Source organism: Crocodylus siamensis, chromosome 5 (genome assembly GCF_052110815.1).
Source record: "Crocodylus siamensis isolate JL-2025a chromosome 5, ASM5211081v1, whole genome shotgun sequence".
Classification (NCBI taxonomy): Eukaryota; Metazoa; Chordata; order Crocodylia; family Crocodylidae; genus Crocodylus; species Crocodylus siamensis.
In genome coordinates this window covers 36,911,509-36,931,890 of record NC_143399.1, presented here as the reverse complement: position 1 = coordinate 36,931,890, position 20,382 = coordinate 36,911,509, and the positions used below count along the sequence as shown (strand labels likewise).

Genomic DNA, 20,382 nt, shown 5'->3' with positions numbered 1-20,382 from the left:
GGTGGGCTCCCTTAAGTACCCCCTTAAGTGCCTTGGTCCGCTGGCTTTGCAAGGGCCGTTCAGCGGGCCAGCAGTGGCAGTAGTCCCCCCATCCCCTAGCGGGCTTAGTTTAAAGCCTGGTGGAGCAGGTCAGCCAGCCTGGCTGAGAAGAGCCTCCTCCCCAGGGGAGAGAGGTGGAGGCCATCTCTTCCCAGCAGCTCGCTGCCTCTCTTTCCAAAGAGCGGGCTGTGGTCATGGAAGCCAAAGCCTTCCCGATAACACCAGCGCCGCAGTCTTTGGTTCACTGCGTGGATCCTCCTCTCCCTCCTCAGCCCATAGCCTGAGACTGGGAGGATGGACGAAAACACCACCTGAGCTCCCAGACACCTAAGCCCCGCTCCCAACTCCCTGTAGGGCCTCATGACCTGGCTGCGGGTGCTCCGAGCCATGTCATTGGTGCCCACATGAATAAGGAGCATGGGGTAGTGGTCTGTGGGCTGGAGGAGCTGAGGGATCCTCTCCGCAATGTCTCGGATGCGGGCCCCCGGGAAGCAGCAGACTTCCCGGGCTAAGGGGTCGGGGCGGCAGATTGCCCCCTCAGTGCCCCGCGGGATGGAGTCTCCCACAGCAAACACCTTACACTTTGTCTTGGGGAGAGCGGGGCCAGTAGCTGCGGTCGAGCCTGGGTTGCCTGCGGGAGCTGGCAACTGCGTGGGCTCTGCTGAGGCTGCAAGAGGTGTGAACCTGTTGCTAAGCTCTGGCGGGGCAGGGGCCTTGGTGCGGCGGGCCTTGGGGCCCTTGATCACCTTGGTCCATGCCCCTGACTGGGCAGAGCGGGAGGTCCCAGAGTCCTCCTTAGTCATGGAGGGGGACGGAGCTCTCCCCTGTGGCTCCCGGGGGAGAAGGGCCTTAAGTCTTTATCTTTTTCTGTTGCTGTCACTCATGTTACATCTGAGAACCAGAAGTTTTTGGGGACAAGAACCAGGTTTTATGTCTGCAAAGCACAATGTACCTTAATAAGATGTAATAGATATCAATTGTATGTGGCTAATGGAAAATAGGAAGCAGGGAAGAAGGGCAGAAGTGTTGAATAATTATTTCATATTCAACTAACAGGAGCAGAACAAGGAGCAGATATCTACCCCATTCTGATGTTCAACAGAAAGTTGTTGTGACCAAGCTTAAAATATATGAAACATAATTAAAACATAGCAGGGGTGACTGGTGCCTCCTGAGGCTGGGGGAGGGATACAATTTGTGGGTGGGCCAAAAGGCCCATATCCACTCCTATACTTCTGTGCCGTGGTTTAGTGACCCCCCTTCCCCCCCCCGAACATGCTGCCGGCCCGTGCAGCAAAAAAACTGCCCTGTCCTGAGCGGTGCCGAGTTGGGGACCAATCTCGGGGGGGGGGGGGGGGGGGGGAGGGGCACGCATGTGCCTCACCTGCCAGTTGCCTGTGAAATGCAGTTTACAGGACAGATTCAACAAGCCCTGAAAGTGAAGCTTTGCTCTGCTTCTACTGCAGTTATGTGTCACCGCTGTGCTAACCACACTGGAATGCTGCAATTATCACCTATGCTGGATGGTTGGAAATGTTACATTCCACAGATAATAACCCCTCTCCACCCCTACTTTTTAGCCAGATGAGATGGAGGAACAGCAGGAGGAACCTCAGTGCTGGTGTTATCCTCAGCAGAGGCAAGCAGAGACAGTCAAGCTGTAGGTATTTAGTGGAAGAGGAAAGAGGCAGTCAGCTGCTGCTAACTCCTGAACTGGACAAGGAAAATCCTTCCACTGGGGACATGGAAGAGGAGGCAGTGAGGAGAGATGTGAAAGTCCTGCTGAACACAGCAAACAAATGATAAAGCTGATGGCACAAAGAGTCCTACAATAAGCTTGAATCTATGGTCAGATCTGTGTTCTTCTGGGGCAGTGAACTCAAGACAGTCTCAGAAATATTATTCAACATTAACTAGCTAACAAAACAATCTTCTACCTTTTTCCAAGCATTATTTGTAGACTCAGTGTTAGAGGCTATATACTTGACTGATAATTAGAAACTCTTACTCGTTGACTCCTCCCCCAGAAGGAAGCAATGCTATAGCTACATGATGATATCTATGTAAACTGGTGTTACAGGTTTACATAAATTAGAAATGCTAGTTATTCAAGTAAAACAACATTTTATATATATATTTCTTCTGAGTAGTTGTGGATACAGGGTACTACTTTAGAGAGGATTGTTCTGTAATGGGAGAGAGAAAAGTGATGCAGAGACTAGATGGTACTATATTAACATGAGTAGGCACAGAGATACTGAACAAGGATGGAAAACAGCAGTGAAACTATATAGAGACTGGCCTAACATGCCTACATTTTTGCCCCTTTGCTAGCAGCCTGGCTCAATCACCGAGTCCTGCTTCCTGCATTTTTGCCCCCGCATGTTACTTGTCTGATTTATTTTAGCACCAGCCCTAAACATATACATCCTGAGGAAACCTTTGAGGCTAGGTACAGACATTCAAAAAGCATGAGGGGGAATCAATCTAAGTTATGTGATTTTCTGTAAGCAGTGTAGTTTAGACTGATAGTGAACAGAACACACATTTGCCCCTTGGTTAGGGGGTGGGGGAATTTTAAACCAGGTTCCACCATTTTTAAATTAGTCTGTGTGTGTTGGACTTCTGTTCTATTATGGGTATAGACCAGTTTCTGAAAACTTATCCATGTAAAAGTATAATGTCTGTACCTGGCTTGAGTGTCTGGTCTAGCACGTACTTTTATCCAATGGCACGGGCATGTTGAGTGAGCTGATTTGCCCAATTATTTCTTGTCACTGCCAGTTCATCTGGAATTGCTTTGCTAACTAGGAATCTTTAAGGCACTGTCTAAACAAGCCTTCCCTACCCCAAACCTGCAAATTTGCTGCTGTTCCTACTACCAGTAGACTTGCTATAGTGATAGCAACAGCTGGATCAACAGTATCCTACAATCTCGACTAACACAGTCCAGAACAGTTCTGGATGACAAGGCTGAAGTTTTGGCAGCCCTTGTACCATATGTACACGGATGCTTCCATTAAAAAAGAGCTAAAAGATGGTAGTAAAGATGGAGTTGTTATTGCAAAAGAAATGTATGGCTAGTTCAATCATTATACTCTGAAAAGCCTGCATGCATTTCTGCCAAGAGGTTTAGATAGGGCCATGAATACATTGGTAAACTCCCCACTCAATAACCTTAATGACCCTTCTAATAAACTACACTGGCCAGCTCACCCTGACTCTGAGGCATACGTATATATCCCTTTATGGAAAATTTTATACCACCTATTCATCTAACAATCCATTAATTTGTGGCTTCCAAAATTAGTATGTGATCCACACTATGAAAGAGAGATTGTTCATGGACACCTCCCTTTCATTCATGGCTATGTAATATCCTTGTGGTAACTACAGCAATTATGATATGGAGAAACAACAGTAGGGAAATGTTTATTGCATCTTTTAATTAGATTCAGAAACTAAAAACAAGGTGTAGATTAACTACAAAATGACTTGCTAGTTAACATAAGATGATCTGCAAGTGAACCCTGCCCACAGATTCATAGATTGAGATTTCTGCAATAACTCAAGACAACTCATTCAATTACCACATTTTGCCATAACTCAAATGCTGTATTGTTCACACTGCCTATCCTTAAATGTATGCTACCTTATTTCTATACTTGTATTTTAAAAGGTTCAGATGATGGTGACATGGACTATCTGTGTCATAATCACTGGGCGTGCTGATACGTTTGTTAATGCACAATAGTTACTGCACCTTTAGTTTAGTACTTGCTTAATGAAGTACTAACTAAATGCATAGTAACTACAGTTACTGTGCGGTAGTGCTGGTGCATGTTTTTTTTTAGTGACGCTTACTGCTCAGTAGCCTAATACTGCCTAATACTACTATGCAGTAGTGTATCAGCATGGTTTTTGCCCACCATAGTACTGTGCAGTGTTATTGGGCTACTGAGCATTAAGCTTCTTATATAGATTAGCTCACTGGCTACTAATATAATACTTACAGCTCGATAAAGCATGGGACATTAATTCAAATACTTGTAAGAAAACAAGAAAAGCTTCCACTGCTGTAACTGTAAGGCCTAGGAATAAGGCAGTGGAAATGGATCCATGGAAGAGAAATGGATTTCATGGAATCATAGAAAGTTAGAGTTGGAAAGAACCTCAGGAGGTCATCTAGTCCAACCCCTTCCTCAAAACAGGACCAGTCCCAACTAGATCATCTCAGCCAAAGCTTTGTCTACCTGGGTTTTGAAAACCTCCAAGGATGGAGCTTCCACTACCTCTCTGGGTAACCTGTTCCAGTGTTTTACTACCCTCCTAGTGAGAAAATTCTTCCTCATATCTAACCTAAACTTCCCTTGCTGCAACTTGAGACCACTGCTTCTTGTTTGGTCCTCTGCCACTACTGAGAATAGTCTAGCTCAGGGGTTTTCAACCTTTTTTAAGGAGTGTACTGCTTTGGCTGGACATAGTGGGTGTTTGGAGCTGGATGTGGAGCTGGGGGGGCGGCAGCAGGCAGGCATAGAACAGGCCAGGGTGGAAGCAGAGTGTGGCAGTGGTGCAGCGTGGTGGATGGTGGCCGCTACTGCGTGCAAGTTCACCACCCACTGGTGCATCCCCCCTGCAGCCTCTCCAAGGGGGGCTACACGTACCCCCAGTTGACAACCCCTGGGCTAGCTCCATCCTCTTTCAAATCCCCCTTCAGTTAGTTGAAGACTACTATTAAGTCCCCTTTCAGTCTCCTCTCCTCTAGACTAAATAAGCCCAGTTCCCTAAGCCTCTCCTCAAAAGTCATGTGCTCTAGCCCCCTCACCATTTTTGCTGCCTTCTGCTAGACTCTCCCCAATTTGTTCACATCCTTTCTGTAGTGGGGTGCCCAAAACTCAACACAGTACTCCAGATATGGTGTCACCAGTGCTCCATAGAAGGGAATAATCACTTCTCTTGACCTACTGGCAACACACCTACCAATGCAGCCCAGTATGCCATTAGTCTTCTTGGCAACAAGGATGCATTGCTGGCTTATTTATACTAGAACCTAAACAAAGTGAATATGAAAAAAGATGGAAAAAGGGAGAAAAGGAGAGAGGAAGACAAAAATGTGGAAGAACAGAAGAAAAAAAGAAAAATTAACATAATTCTGTATCTCTGGTCAGAGATGTTGATGAAAATGTTCATGTATTCTATAATTTGGGATCAGTTGCACAGAAGTTCAGATTTGGGATGGTGCACAGGTAACTTGACTTTGGTCCTCTCATCTGCATGTTCTCATCCTTTCCCCTACTTTGTGAGGATAAAAATGCAATCAAGTAGGTATTTTGTAGTTGTGGCTTAGATTGATCTCCATATATGAAGTAGGCTCTGATCTTACATTGAATCATGCTGGTAGAGACACAAAGTCTAAACAGAGCCTCGGTGAAATCACTATAGCAGAAGTCCATGGACCTTCAGGAAGGCACAGAAAGATTTGTCCATGTGGTTCTTAATGAAGAGTGGTGGCCTAAATTAGTCACATGACAAAAATGTCTACATCCTTCCTTTTGTTTTTATACAAATGAAACTTATCTTGTTAAAAGACAGGAACATCCAAAGGATTAAATGGAAGCATCAGATAAAATAAATATCAAATTTCAACTTTTAGATATTGCTTTCTTATTATATATCACATTACTATTTACATAGTACTAGATGGAGATGTCATACACAAATAATCATTCATAGACAAAATGTTATCTCAGTTTTCAAAAAAGTGATTAGTATATTAATTACAAAACATAAAAATGTTTCTACATTAAAAAATTTAAAGCTGGAAAAAACTTGTATTCACTATGTAGTAGTCTTAAGATAGAAGTAATCATTATTGCTTCAAGACAAATCCAGTCAATTTTAGGATTCTGCAATTCCCACAAGCAATGCTACTAAGAATGCCAGGTTTCCACACACAAATGTTAAAAACATAATAATTTCACTTTTTATCTAGAAAAGAAAAAAAACAAGGTTATTCAACCATTACAAGTAATTTTAACATTGGTTTCAGAAACAGCCTAGTTGCATTCAAAGACACTTGGAAGCCACAACATCATTTTATCAATTGATCAAGTAAAACAGGTATCAGTATGATACAGACTTGACAGTGCCAGAGGAAGCTTAGGAAAGAGTCATTGTGAAAATGGCTGAGGAAAGAACAATTAGTGGAAGATGCATATTTGTTGAAAATACCTGTCAATTTTGAGTAATAAGAATGTAATTTTCTAAAATAGTATTTGATTAGGCTACTAAGTTTATGGCCTTCATATCTGTGTAAAAGTTTCAGAGGATATTGTGATCATATCGATTTGCCTCACCTGAAAGAAAGCACCTCCAGTAAAACAGTGGGTCCCCTACACTCATTACTGTCAATTATTCAAGAAAAATGCCACATCTTGAAAACAAGGAGATAATTTAATCAACTGCTGAAACTTCCTTAGCCTGACGAAGGGTTTTTGAACCCGAAAGCTTGCTTAATAATTGTTTTCCAACTATTTAAGTTGGTCTAATAAAAGATATCAGATTCACACAACGAACCTTGTCTGCCTATGCCCTTAGACCAACATGGCTATAATCTACACCCCTGTAATATGTGAGGAAAAAAATCTCTTACTGCAGGGAGCTCTTCAGTTTACCAAACAAGGTACACTAAGATACAGTGGTTGGCAGGTGAAATTAATCACATTCAGACTGGAAATAAAGTGCAATTGGAACATTTTACATTAGGGAGTGTTGTGGATTTTAGAAGCATTTAAATCAAGACCAGAGGTCTTTCAAACTGTATGCTCAAGAAGCACCTATGGATGCAATATAAGAGATATAGACTTAAATTCTATATGTCAGACTAATAAGGCTGCATGCAGGCATTCAGTTGCTGCTCTCCCATGAGAAACTGCAAGTGTCCAGATGTTCAAGAATTTCTTCTGGGAGAGTGAATGTCTGGACACAATCTTTTCTGAGTGAAGTCAGAGTACAGTCCTCTAGCATCCCAGTTGCTCCTGTCCCCATCTCCCCTCAGGCTGGATTCTACTGCTCCAGGGAGACACAGGCAGATCCTGAGCATTGTGGGTCAGCCAATGAGAGCTGCTCTGTCCACTGCTTGCACATGTCTCTAGGCAGGCAAAGGGAGTCTATAGAGCACGCTAAGATATATGCACAAGGACCCCCTGGCTCTGCAACATCAGCACTGCAAGCTCTCCACTCTTCAAGGACTCAGTATCCCAACGTCTGTTTAGGCATCTCCAGGTAAGTTTTTCTATCAGGAAAACAAACCTGGGAGAATCCTCCCAGATCACTTGGGTATGCAGCTCTAAGTGATCATAATTAGTGCATTCTGGTCTTAATTTGTGAATCTCTTTGTGCACCATCTGCATTTTTCTCAAGAGCTCTCAGCAGAATCCTATTTAATTCATGAGATCATAAGAACACAGTGCAAAGTAACGCCAAACACATTTCAAGACATGAAAAATAAATCGCTTGCATCTTATTACTATGTAAAGTGTGGTATTACCTCGCCATGTGAATCTTCAAACTTAACTGAAAAATATAAACATGAAAATTATCAGTTTCAGTTTTTACCTATTTTCCTTCATTGAAACAAACATTTCAAAATGTGAAAACTGAGCCTTTACCTTGTTTGTGCAAGCCTTCAAACATAATGTATATTAATGCCTCCCATCCTACAAATCCTCCCATAGTTCCAATCATCCACTGATTGGGAGAGTTGTCAAGCATCTGTAGGCCCAAAAATATGGCAGCAACTAAAGGAGAGAAAAATAAAACAAGGCAAAGCACACACTAGGCATAAGACCATTACTGAACATTTAGGATTCTCTCCAACATTTTAATGCATATTTTAAATTTTGTTTTTAAGTGCTATTACTAGATTTGCAAATCCCATTGAGAAACAGTGGTGATGCAACCTGTTGGTGAATGGGTGTTACAGAGCTTCCTCTTTGAGCAACCTACAAAGAATTCAATGACCAAAGAAATCCCTTTGTTAATGAATACTTAAAGTATCCAGATGCCTTTCCAGAAAGTCAAAATACAGCAAAAAACAAATCAAAACAAAAAACAAAACAAAACCCCAGCTTTCTGTAATGCAAGAAATGAAGAGTTAAAATATATACTCAGACAACCATAGCTCTCTGCCTCCTTTTTCTCAGGAACTGACAACAACCAATCTGAATTATCTGCAAGCACTTCAAGCTGCATTCACTGTACTAAGTGCAACTGCACTGAACTGTAGAGGAATTAGCTGGGTTAGCAAAACAGAGCTCTGAGGGATCTATGAAATGGTCTGGGTGGGCAATATGAAACAACTTGGAAGGAGGGGGTGGAAGGAGTACATTTCTTTGCCTACCTTGTCCTAAAGAGCTTGATGTGTACTTTGGGAGATCTACTTTGTCTCATTTCAGGGCAGTACTTTCTCAGTTGTGTCAGAAATGGAGCACAGGGGATTGTTAGCAGTTAGAGGTAAGCAAGGTTAGACATAGGTCTGTGAGGTTGGTGATAGGCAAGCTAAAGTACAGTGGCTATATGCATAGAGGTGAAGGGGTTGTAAAATTTACCAGACATCATATTCTTTCTGTGGAATAAACCAAGCAAGTTTCTGGCAGTGCACGCTGTGGCCATGTGCACTGTGCTGCTATTTTTAGTGGTGGTTTTTTTTGACACCGAGATCTCCCAATGTCAAAGCTGCTGCATGGCAAATGAGCAGGACAGTATATGAGTGCATATGCGCCACAAGCAGTTTGCAGTGCCTCAAATGGCTTTGAGATGCCACAAACTGCATGTACGTGCTTGCGGGGACGTGCCATATGGGCATCTTGTGAACCATATGTAGGTATTTTCATAGTAACCAGGCTAATGCTGCATAGTACCACAACACCCTGGTTGAGAATTCCTGGTATCGTAAAAGCTATTAATAAACAAATCTTGTTTCTCACCTATTTCTTGGATCATCATGGCTATATCTCTATTTGGCCCATATTTGAAAAAACATCACAATGGCCCAGTTACATGGCTATGATTTAATACAATACAATATTTAGTAAAGCACTAATCTGATTCCAAAAAAAGTTTAAGTTGTTAATATACCATTTACTTTTCTTTTCTTGCATGCATTTAAAAGCTTGCTTAATCAGTACATTATCACCTGTATATAATAGAATAGTTGAAAGGCAAATAAAATAGAGAATTCTAAGAATATTACATGCCAAGAGAATGAGCACTGATTATTGATTATTATTAAAACTATAGTATTTTGTACTTGCTAATTATATTTAAATACTTATGAAAATAAGGGCTTGCTATAGCATTCATTGTCTTTCCATTGATGTCCCTGGGTAGTAGTTCAGAGCAAGCATTACTTTTAAGCATTTTGCAGATGAAAAAAACCTGAAGGGTGGAGAAATTAAGGGTGCAGACAGAAGTGACATTTGTTGCATCATTGGCCCCCCTGAAATCACTCTAAAGCTGTGCCCAAAAAGAGAAGCAGGTCTATAGAGCCCAAATTAACTCTCATTGTATGAGGGTTCAAATGAACCCAAATTAACCTTCATTGTATGAGGGTTCAAATGAAGCTGCTCCCAAGTGGAATGACTTAATTTGTCAGCTCCAGCTGTAGCACAGTGAGCTATGAAGCTGCTGTCTCTATACGAGAGGGAGAGAAGGCAGGGAAGAGAGGGCCTTTCTGGGGTTCTCTTAGCTCTGCTGGAGTTGGGGGGGAATAGATTGGAGGCTCCTCACCTTGGTGGGGGGGCTCCAATCTACCCTCCCTCCCCCCAGTCCAGCAGGGCTGAGAAAACCCCAGAACAATTTCCCTCCCTCCCTGCTTTCTTTTCCCACCATCCAGAGACAGTAATGGAGCTGGGGGGCGAAGGGGGTGTGGAGTCAGAGGAAGATGAAACTTTTCTCCCTGGATTGCCTCCAAATTGGAGCCGATTCTCCACCTCTCCTGATCCAACAACTAATTTCTGTTGGATTGGTCTAACTCGTGGCTATTTCTATGAATCACCATGAGTTAGACCCAGCAGCTGCACTTCTGTCTGTGCCCTAAAATACCTGCTCAAAGTAGCACACCAGACTGGTTGGAGAGCTGGGAAAGAACCCAAGAATTCCAACTGAAACTGTGTGAAAAATGTTGCTTTGGGAAAATTGTTGTGTAAAGAAAAACAAAATGTTTCCACTATTATTTTATATAAAAAATATCCAAGTTTTTGGTAAACTATTCAAGGCAAGAAGCAAGGGAAATTGTTCAGTTTGGAAATGCATCCAGGATGCTGAGGCACTAGAGATGTATTTAGGTTCCTCAAGTCCCCTGTCTGCTCTATATATCAAGATCAGACTACAATTTTTGTAATGCAGCACTAGGACCTCTCCTCTTGGTGCATTATTGGAATGTTCAGGCTGTTTGCTTCACAAGTGGTTCTAAACAAGTGGGAAACATGACTAATAAAAGAAAGTTGGGGTATGAGACCAATAAACTGATACACACAGCAGAAATTGTGCTAACTTCAGTATACACCCCAGATATTTCAGCTGTTGGGTATTCAAGTTTTTTTTAAATGAAGTCAGAATTTTCTGTAGAAAGCACATATACTTTTTGCAAAATAATTAGTTTAGGTAAAACCCTGATTCTGCTTCCTGTCTCATCTGACAATTTAATCAGTAGGATGAATACTATTAAAAAGGATAACTTCAATTCAATAATTTTAAAATTCATTTTAGTTAATATTATGGAAACACCAAAGGAGAGACCATAGTGTTATAAGCACATTTAAAATATTAAAACATCAACTTACCAGCCAGAACCTTTATGATGAAAGCATTTAGAGCATGAAACCAGTTAAAAATAAATCTCCTGTAGTACAATAGAAATGATGCATTAAATAGAGTCTTTCTTTTACATGACAGTTGTATGATGCACTGGAATTTTACTTTAAAAACGAACATTCAAAATGTGCAATACCTAAAACACCAAAAATATTTTCCAAAGCTCCTAAGAGACAGTAAACACATCAGAGCAATACTAGTATTGGTTTATAGGGTTAATAGGTTACAGTAGATAATTTTTCACATGAAAGCCAGCAAAGACAGATGTCATCTAGGGAATGGACAAATACAGATTTTAGATGCTTTAAAAGAGGTAGATGAGCTGCCATCTGGGTGCATATTGGCTGCTACAATCTCACTGTTACAAATACCTGAACCTATGACTTTGATCCCAAATGAAGCAGAGGTAGCTGAAGCAGCTTTGCTATATCTGCAGCATACTTATTAGGCCTGTGTGAAGCAGAAAGTATTCGCTTTGGATTTGGAGGGATAGTGATTTGATTTGGTGATTTGAATCACTGCCTCCATTGGCGATGTGTACGGAGGGCACATGGGTGCACATGCACCCCCCGAGCTTGGCAGTGCACCCCCTGCAAAAAGGCACTGGTGACACTGCCGGCGGTGCCTGTGGGTGGTCACCACCCTCCCCCCGACACTGCTGGTGACATCTGCCGGTGTCCCCAATTGCCACTGGCCACCACCTATGCTATCGGTGGTGTCTGTGGGTGGTTACTGACCACTGGTGGGCACTCACCACCCCGCCCTCCCACCACTGACAGCACCACAGCTGCCTGTGGAAGCTCACTACTTGCTGCCACCATGCTCCCACTACTGACAGCACTGCTGCTGCCTGTGAGAGCTCACTGTATCCTACAGCCTCCGGGGGCACGCGGCATTCATGACCGTCCCAATTTGATTCCGCCAAATCCAAAAATATTTGGCACCAAAACTTATTTCTGTCATATTTCTGGATGAGCAGCCGGAGGAGCCACGGCTTCTCCCAGGGCTGCTGGCTGAAGCCAGGGCTCATCTGGCTGCTCCCCCAGCTGCTCCTGCTGGCACTGCCTACTGCCTGCCTGTACAGTCTACGACTGAATCCCCGAATTTCTCTGAATCGATTCAGAGGCTTCCGATTCAATTCAGAGAGATTAATGATTCTCCCAATTCGATTTGGATTTGGAGATTTGGCAGCCAAATTGGACTGAATCCCCTTGGAATTGAATTGGCTACCAAACCTTTGCACAGCCCTAATATCTATACATCAGTCCCAGAATCACACAGACATGATAACTACCCCACAACACCTTGAACTGGCATCCCTTAAAATGGTGCAATTACTATATATTTTTGAATATATGCTGATTCACCAATAAGTAGATTATATATTTGGAAAATGTATACATTTGTTATAATCTTCCAAGTACAGAATCTAACTATTGGAGTTTTGCCTTGAATTTATCTCCCTCTCACTTCTCCAGAAGGGAAAATAAATCTGGGGGGTTGGGTAGACCCCTTGCCCTCTTTCTCCCAGCTTCTTTCCCCTGAAGCCCCTTCCCTTCTGCCCCCCGCTTCAAATTCTTTCCCCTGAAGCACTGTGCTCTCTCTGAGCATGTGGAAGTGAGGGACCAATTTGAAAACACTGACCTTGAAATAAACATACCTGTAATAATTTGCATATTACTTAGTTCATGCAGAACTGATACAGTTCACCTTTTCTAAAACTGCTGTAAGTTTTAGCACAGGTACTCTACAAACACACTTTTAAGTAGCACTTTTGTACCTACTTATATATAATACAAACTATGTATGATATTAATCCAAAGCCAACAGATTCAGGAGTTACCATATAGTTCAATGGGCTGGGCTCCAGCAGAGTCAACAGAATTTCAAGCCATGTTGACTCCACAGCTCAACACTGCTCAGTCTGTGTATATACTCCAGACAAAAGATGCATGTGCTAATTAAAGCCCTATTCATGACTGGAACTGGGTGTTCTTGTCATGAGTCCTCGGATCCTCCACAAATGTATACACAGATGAGGCACAGGGCAACTTGGCCCAGCTTCATCTCATGGAGAGCAAGGCCACACCAATCATATGTGAGAAGCTGAGAGAGGGGGTGACAGAGGGATTCTGGAAACTGTTTGGGACACAATTTGGTGATGTTTACCAGACACTTAAGGCTGGTGAAGAAACAGGAATCATTGAAAATGGGAAAGAAAGGTGCGGCTTGGTTATGGAAGTGAAGAGGAGGATGAAATGCATTCAATATAGTAGCTCACTATGACTTGAAAAAGAGTAGGTGCTGAGGGGAGGCTCCACACAATAGAAACTACTATATATCATATTCAGATGGACTACACTAACCTATTTTGGCTAAGATCAAGCATTTTTGGCACCAAGGGGAGGTGTGCCCCCCAGTGCTGGCCTAGTATTGCAGTACCCCCAGGACCAGTGCCAGTTCCCTGTAGAGGGAACACCCACCTTTTTTTTTTTTTTTTAAAGGTCAAAACAAAAAAGGTTCCCATCAGTATGTTTGTTCAATATGGGCCATGTACTTCATAGTTATCCTCAGCATTGTCTGCATTTAATCAACTTCATAGTCGGTTTCCATAACTGAAGACACATTGCTTTTGGCAGCAGTTTAACGGTAGACAATGTATTTAACGAGGCTTCCTTGTATGTGAACGTAACATGAGGAGCTTTCCCCCTGTGCTGAGGGGGGAAAAAAACATGTCGTAATATTTGAGTAAATACGGTATTATGTCCGTCTATACCTCTAGGAGGAATTTTCACGCACCTCAAAAAAGTGTGTTTGCAGTTAATTACTGAATGGCTGTTGCATTGTACAGAAGATTCACTTTTGCAAGATCTATTTTCCTTCCTTACAGTAAACAAACCTCTCTCTCACCGCGTCACTCAAGAACCCTACCGACATCACATGCCTTCCCAGGAGAAGGCACCAACCACAAAGCTCTAGGCTCTTTCTGGGTGGGGCACTTTCACGCTTTACTGATAAGGTTGTTCTGTTTTGTACTAACAAGCATTCACTGAAGTAGGAACTAAACAGAAATATCCCACCTCCCTACTAAGGCATCCCAACAATTATGCTTGTCATAGACATTCTTATTCTCCTGCTCTTGGTCTCAACAGGCATTAGAGTATTTACAGATCAAGCATTGGCTCTGCTACTACCAAGACTACTGCAGCTCTGTGATTCTAACCATTCATTTTGTTGGCTTTTCCTATAGGTACCAGAAATGAAAATAACTGTTTCAGTTTCTATCATACTAAAGATTTTTTCCAGTTTTATATTTTGATGGGAAAAGTGGTTAATCTGAACTGATGTATTAAATGTTTAGTTCAGCAGATAAATCAGAAAGTCAGTGATCTGTACAGCTTTAGTAGAAATGTAACCCAGGCGGTACTCGCTCTCCAACTGAAGGGATCAAAACAGGTGCACAAGCGCTGTGGAAAGTGTATGGACCCTCCTCCCCCTATACAGCAGAGCCAGATCAGTAATGGGGACATAACCATATACCTTTTAATACTGGGAACATAACAAGCATAAATCAGAGGGTACAGTGGACACTACAACGCCCCAAGGGGGCAGAATTCAATAAAGGTTAGACGCTTACAATCACTGACAAAACAGGGTTAACAAAATATAAAACTCAAAGAGCAGAACAAACAGTATGGGTTGGTGAAATATGCAAAGGGCACAAAATGCAAAATGTCAAATGACAAGGAAACATAGGGCCTTGGTACCTGGAGGGGGAGAAAGGGGGGAAAACACAATGGCCCCTTTCCACTGCAAGAAGATTTGTTTGCTTCTTGTTATCTCACTCACCACAAGTCACCTCAGCTGGGACTCGAACCCAGATCTCCCACATGGTGGGCAGGAACACTGCCTGCTAGGGGTCTTGACCTTCCCAGAGCCCTGGACTCACATTGAGCTGCCTGGCCTCTGATTGGAGGAGCTGGAAGCAGAGCTGGGAACCCCTCAGGTTGCTGCTCAGATCCTTCCTGGAGCAGGGAAGCCTCTCCTGCTGGGTGCAGCCGCTTGTAGAGGAGCCTGGAGCCCAGTGGGGAGCCCCTCCTGCTGGCTGCATGCCGCACTGCTGAGGGTCCCACTGCTGCCTGCAGATCCTGCTCTTCCAGGCTCTTCTGGGGCACTGCTCCTGCCCCACTGGCTCAGCTCTTACCAGCTCTGTGAAGCTCCTTCCTTGTTGTTCCTCGCTAGTCTCTCCCCTAAGTCAGCCCATGCTGCCCCTTTTATCCCCCTCCAGGTGACCCAAAGGCCAAATCGGGACACGGGGGGGGGGGAGGGGGAGGAGTGAGTCTCTGGGGCCTGATTGGTGCGGAAAGGGAATCCCAAAGTCCACCAATCATCTTTTACCCCTTCAAAGCCCCTGGGCCAAATCATTACCAGATTGGTGAGGAAAGGGAATCCCAAGTCCTCCAATCATCTTTTGCCCTTTCAAAACCCCTGGGCCAGGTCACTGCCAGCCAGCCCATCACAGAAACATGTTGTAGTAAGAGCAAACTAAAGAAGAAGACCCAACTCAATGAATAGACATGAAAAATTATCATAAAGGTAAATCTAAGATATGAAGAACTGGAGCCAGCATTCCAACTTGTGCTTGAAAGGATGATAAGGAGGTAATCAACATATTCAGATGTCTGAAACCTTTTATGAATTAGAAGTTTGTTGCTACAGGATTCTTAGACCTAAGGAAAAATGTGTCACATTTTATCAAAGGGAAGGCAGGATCTACTGAGGGCTCCTTCAGCTATCACTTCTGAGCACTGCTTTAAACTCTTATATAAATGACTGTCATGACTTCTAGAAACAATCATCTGTCATGCATTAACTTAATTTTGCATAGACTGTATTTACTCAGAGGTGGGCCATAGGCACATGCACCAGCCTGTCAACTTACTTCACTTGCACCAGCCAGAGACTGCCAGGACAGTAGTCTGAGCTATCGGGGTTATGAAAAAATAGCCCTCATTGGCCATGAGGCAGGACAAGAGTCAGCCTCACAGCACTGAAGGGACAGGGAGGTTCATGTGATGTAGGCAAGCAAAATGAAAATGAATGGGGTTGAGCACGAGAGGGAATGGGAGATGAACAACAGCTGCAGCCTCCAATGCTTACTGGACAAAGAAGCTGGCTGAAGATACAGGAGGAAGCAAGTTACCTCTCACTACCACAGAAGGATGGTGACACTTATGTTCATGTTCAAAGAGCAAGAGGGAAGCAGAGGACATTTTTTTTAAACTGATCTTGTTTCCTTTACTCCCGCACCCCCATTTATCTTTTAAGACTATTCGTTTTTTAAAAATCTGTTAAATCATATCCGATCTTCCCAAATGTTGATGGAAGACTTCCAAGAGGCTTATGGAAACAATTGGGTTGTTGTATATTTTTGATAAGTACATTTTCTCAGGCATAGTTTAATTACTGAGGTTCTATATACAGTTCCTTTCCCTTACAGTTGCTTAGCAAGCACACATTAATGAGATGTTAAAAAAAGAAAGCTTTACATTCCAGCATAGACAAAACAGAGAAGCAGAAAACCTCCAAATCCTTAAGTGTCTTTAACTCCTTGATTAAGAAGCAACAAGAGAAACAAAGCTGATTTTTTTCATAGATCATCTGTAAGACTGGCAGGAAGTCCATGCTAACTACCATTATTTCTATTTTGTCACAAAAAGAGGGCTGTACATATTCCAGAAACTATTTCTTGGATTCACTCATTATTCCAACCAATATCATCTAACTTAGATTTGCCTTTAAAAAAAACTATACATGATATGTGCTTCAGCCTGCAAGATACACAATATATAACCCCATAAGTCTTGTTATAGCATGCCCCAGATTTAAGAGAGTCTTTTTTGTCAATTTACTGACCTTTTATTTTTAAGAGAAGGCCGTAAAAAAGCTATCACTGGTTGAAAGAAGGAAAGAATCATGACAATGCATCCAATGATGGCATGGGCTCCTGCACCCTGGGGGAGACAAAAGCATAGAACATTGATTTTCCTGATTCACTCTCTCAATTGTTGTTTTAAAAGACAATTCTTCACTGTTTGGATATACAATATATTTCAGTTATACCAAAGTAAATAAATAACTCCACTGAAGTCAATGAAGCTACTCCATGCACTAACCAGGAGAGTTTGTAGGGAAAAAGGGTCTAACTTACACTACTCCATCCCATTGCTGCTACAAAGGCTAGTACGAAAGCAGTTATTGTTTCTGTTACAGTTAACACCATCAGACACCAGTGAACCTAAGCAAAAAGATAAAATGCTAGGTATTAAGCTCACACTTTGTATGCATTAACATTTTCATTTGCAACAGCCAGAGTTAAAGTACATTTGTTTACATTACTAAAGAAATTCACACCTGGGAAAAAAAATGTAAGCCTGTTGATTTTAATATGGGCTGTTAAAAACAAGTGTGCTGGGGTTCCCCCAAAGCAGGTAAAGTATATTTTCATTCATTTGCCTCTTACTATTCCTTTTATTCATGTAGCATCACACATTTGAAGTTTCTTTGATAGTTTTAATATTTATATGTTTAATAGCAGGCAGTTTTTAGACAGTGTTTACTAACCAAGTTAACCTCTTCAGCAAAACATCAGAGAGGTTTTTCTTTTTTATTCTAAAGAAGGATTAACAGATGCACAATATGTCAGGTTATTCTGCACACAAACTTGCAATAAACACAAATGGAAAACTGCAAATAACACTACAACATAGAGTATGTTATATTAAAAACTAAGGCTAACATACCCAGATCAACAGGGTTTCAAAAAATCAATTTTGAAAAATAATGTCTATGAGAAAGAGGCAGATCAGCAGTGAAGCTATGGCATTTTATACCAGCTGAGGATTTGTCTTAAGTTATTCAACTTTAGGCACCAAGGGCTCACAGTAAGTCAGCTGGCAAGAAAGTGATTCCTAGCTGCTTGGAAACGGGAAGGAAAGAAATGTTTAGTTGACACAGGCCTCCTCATTCATTTTAGTTATGCCCTGCCTCCAGCTGCTGGTAGGACTATGTAACACTAACAGCGTGCCTCAGTATATCAGGGACCATGAAGGATGATTAGGTAATGCTTATAACTGAGCTGCTGCCCTTTGCATTTAAGAGTCATTTGATAAAATCAGTAAAGAGCAGTGGGGAAGTTTTGCTGCACTGGGAGCAAGAGTCCACCATAGAACCAGGGCTCCCTCCCTTCTAGAGTTGCAGCCATCTCAGACCCACTAGCTTCTTCCCTTTCATACGACCCACTCCTTCATTCGGCTATGTAGGGGGCCAGCTTCAAGCTGGGAAATATACAGTGTCCTACCTGTGGGCTGATGGTTGGAACACAGTGCTAGGAAGCAGCAGCAATACTGGTTCAAACTCCCTCTTGGTAAAGAGAGCTTAAAAAAAGCCCCTCGCTTTCTGGACGAGTACCAGGACCACTAGGTTTTTGGCCAAAATATGAAAAGGCTGCCTTTCTTCCCTAGGGTTTAGGAGCTGCTAGTTATGCTTTTTTCTGTCCTACAGCTACAATTTTGGGATATATACTTGCCTAGGTATGTGCATATGGAGCCAATACCTACTGAGTATGCTGACTGGCGGTGTCAATGGTTGAGTATCTTCACTGAATGCGGAATAAGATAGCTAACCGTGTGTAAATAACAAAAATGGCAGCTGTATGCCATATAACTACCATTTGGGTATGTCAAGTGACACATACCCAAGTATCTTTTTGGTATAGTAAATGATTCTGCTGTTTCAGGTGCCACCGTCCCGGATATTTTTTAGCAATTTCTTTAGTCATAGAAATCTGCTGAATGTGAAAGATCAGGTTACATTTTCTAATAAGTGATCTGACTTGTGTTTTTGCATGCAACAACAGTGTTTAAAAGAGTTTATCCTTCCCCAGCAAAAACCTTACCTGGGTTTTTCTTATAATTGTTTGCCCACTTTATCATTCAATTTTCTCATTATTGTACTGTTATAGCTGTTGCTACTTTTTGTTACATTTATTTACATACCTGAAACCAGACAGCTTTGCCAAGGAGAAGACTGTGAGAGGCTTTTTTCACATTCCTAGCAAATAGCATTCCCATACTTCCTGTAGTCATCCAGGCTATCAACATGAGAGCCCCTTACAAAGAAAAAAAAGCTGACCAAGTTAACGCTAAACCGACCTCAATTAAAAAAAAATCAAGTACTTTGGGCAGTACTAAGTAATGATAAAACCCAGATTGGTGATACTACAGTAATATTGCTCTTTAAGCTGGATCCTGCAAATTGCTGAGTGTTGGAGCACATACTTGGCAACAAACTGATATAGGCACTTAAACATTGAGCACATGAATAATTACACTCATGAGCTTAAAGTTAAATACCTATGTAGGTACTTTGGTGGACAGATGTCAGACAAATCAGTCCCTTCCAGATTTGAGTCCTATGGGATTCTTCCATTTAGTGTCATAATTAATAAAGGCACTGCGATAGCATTTTTCTTTCTTTTTTAAGGTAGATAACAGATAGGCAGCTGTTTTTGATTGCTGCTAGGGAATCCAGAATCTTGTTTTTTGTCACCTTGACTTTTCATTCCCAAAGTAGAGACACATAGCAATGATTTCTACAGGGTAACATTACAGAATGAGTCTCTGATTGACATGTTTCTATCTTTGTTACTACGCAAATAGAAGAACAAGTTAGTAACAAAATCTGTAAAACTATTAAGGCTTGATATATGATAATAATAAAAAACCCCTGAGTTCAAATTTAAAATTACAGTTTAATGCCCAGTACTGTGCCCTTCCTAGGAAATGCATCATTTACTTGGAAAGCTGTTACATTTTTTTTGAGAGACAAATTGTAAATAAATGGGATTCTGTTGAAAACAATTATAAAATGAAAACTCTGTCTGGAATACTGGCATAACAAATAAATGCATGGGAACACCTGTCATTTTAAGATATCAAATTACCACCAAAAATTTCTTATTTTTCCTCTTAAATGTCAAAGATCCACTGAGGATAGGTAAAATTCAGTCCTGTACTAGTTTCAGACAGATCTTCAGGACTGGGTACTGCCTTCTACCACAGGAAAGTATACGCCAGTTTGCCTAAACAAGAGCATATATTTCCCAGTTATAAAGGAAGGTAAATACTTAAAGAAAACTCTTACCATGAGCCTTAATAATGGAAGGTGTAGAACTGGTGCTACCTACTGCTATATAGCTTGAAATATTCACTTTCTCATTTGTGATAAAAGGCATCTTTGAATGCTTCCGTATCTGTCCTACAAGGAATCAAAATATATTCCTTTATGATATATTCAAATTCTATTTGTCCATGGAATTTTAGGAGATCCCCAAATATCTATAGGTTTACCCCAGGCACTTGATATCCCTCTATCTTGGGAACATGAAGAATAGGTAGTCCATGCTGT

The 20,382-nt window shown here is 41.9% G+C and overlaps 1 protein-coding gene across 9 annotated transcripts in view; it reads right to left on the bottom strand.

Annotated features, from left to right (window-relative positions):
- Positions 1-20,382, bottom strand: part of LOC149863728 (ferric reductase 1-like) — a 76,373-nt gene that overhangs the window by 28,118 nt on the left and 27,873 nt on the right. For 4 of the 9 annotated variants that reach the window (XM_090048205.1, XM_090048206.1, XM_090048208.1 and 1 more), the window contains 8 exons: positions 20,119-20,232; positions 18,972-19,084; positions 17,126-17,212; positions 16,831-16,928; positions 10,884-10,942; positions 7,710-7,838; positions 7,589-7,614; positions 3,455-6,027 (listed from right to left, as the gene is read on the bottom strand). In XM_090048205.1, coding sequence (XP_089904331.1) covers positions 5,938-6,027; positions 7,589-7,614; positions 7,710-7,838; positions 10,884-10,942; positions 16,831-16,928; positions 17,126-17,212; positions 18,972-19,084; positions 20,119-20,232 — 716 coding nt within the window. In that variant the 3' untranslated portion in view covers positions 3,455-5,937. Of the gene's footprint in view, positions 1-3,454; positions 7,615-7,709; positions 7,839-10,883; positions 10,943-16,830; positions 16,929-17,125; positions 17,213-18,971; positions 19,085-20,118; positions 20,233-20,382 lie in introns of those variants that run through there. The other 5 variants (XR_016442455.1, XM_090048207.1, XR_016442456.1 and 2 more) reach the window with 4 other exon arrangements.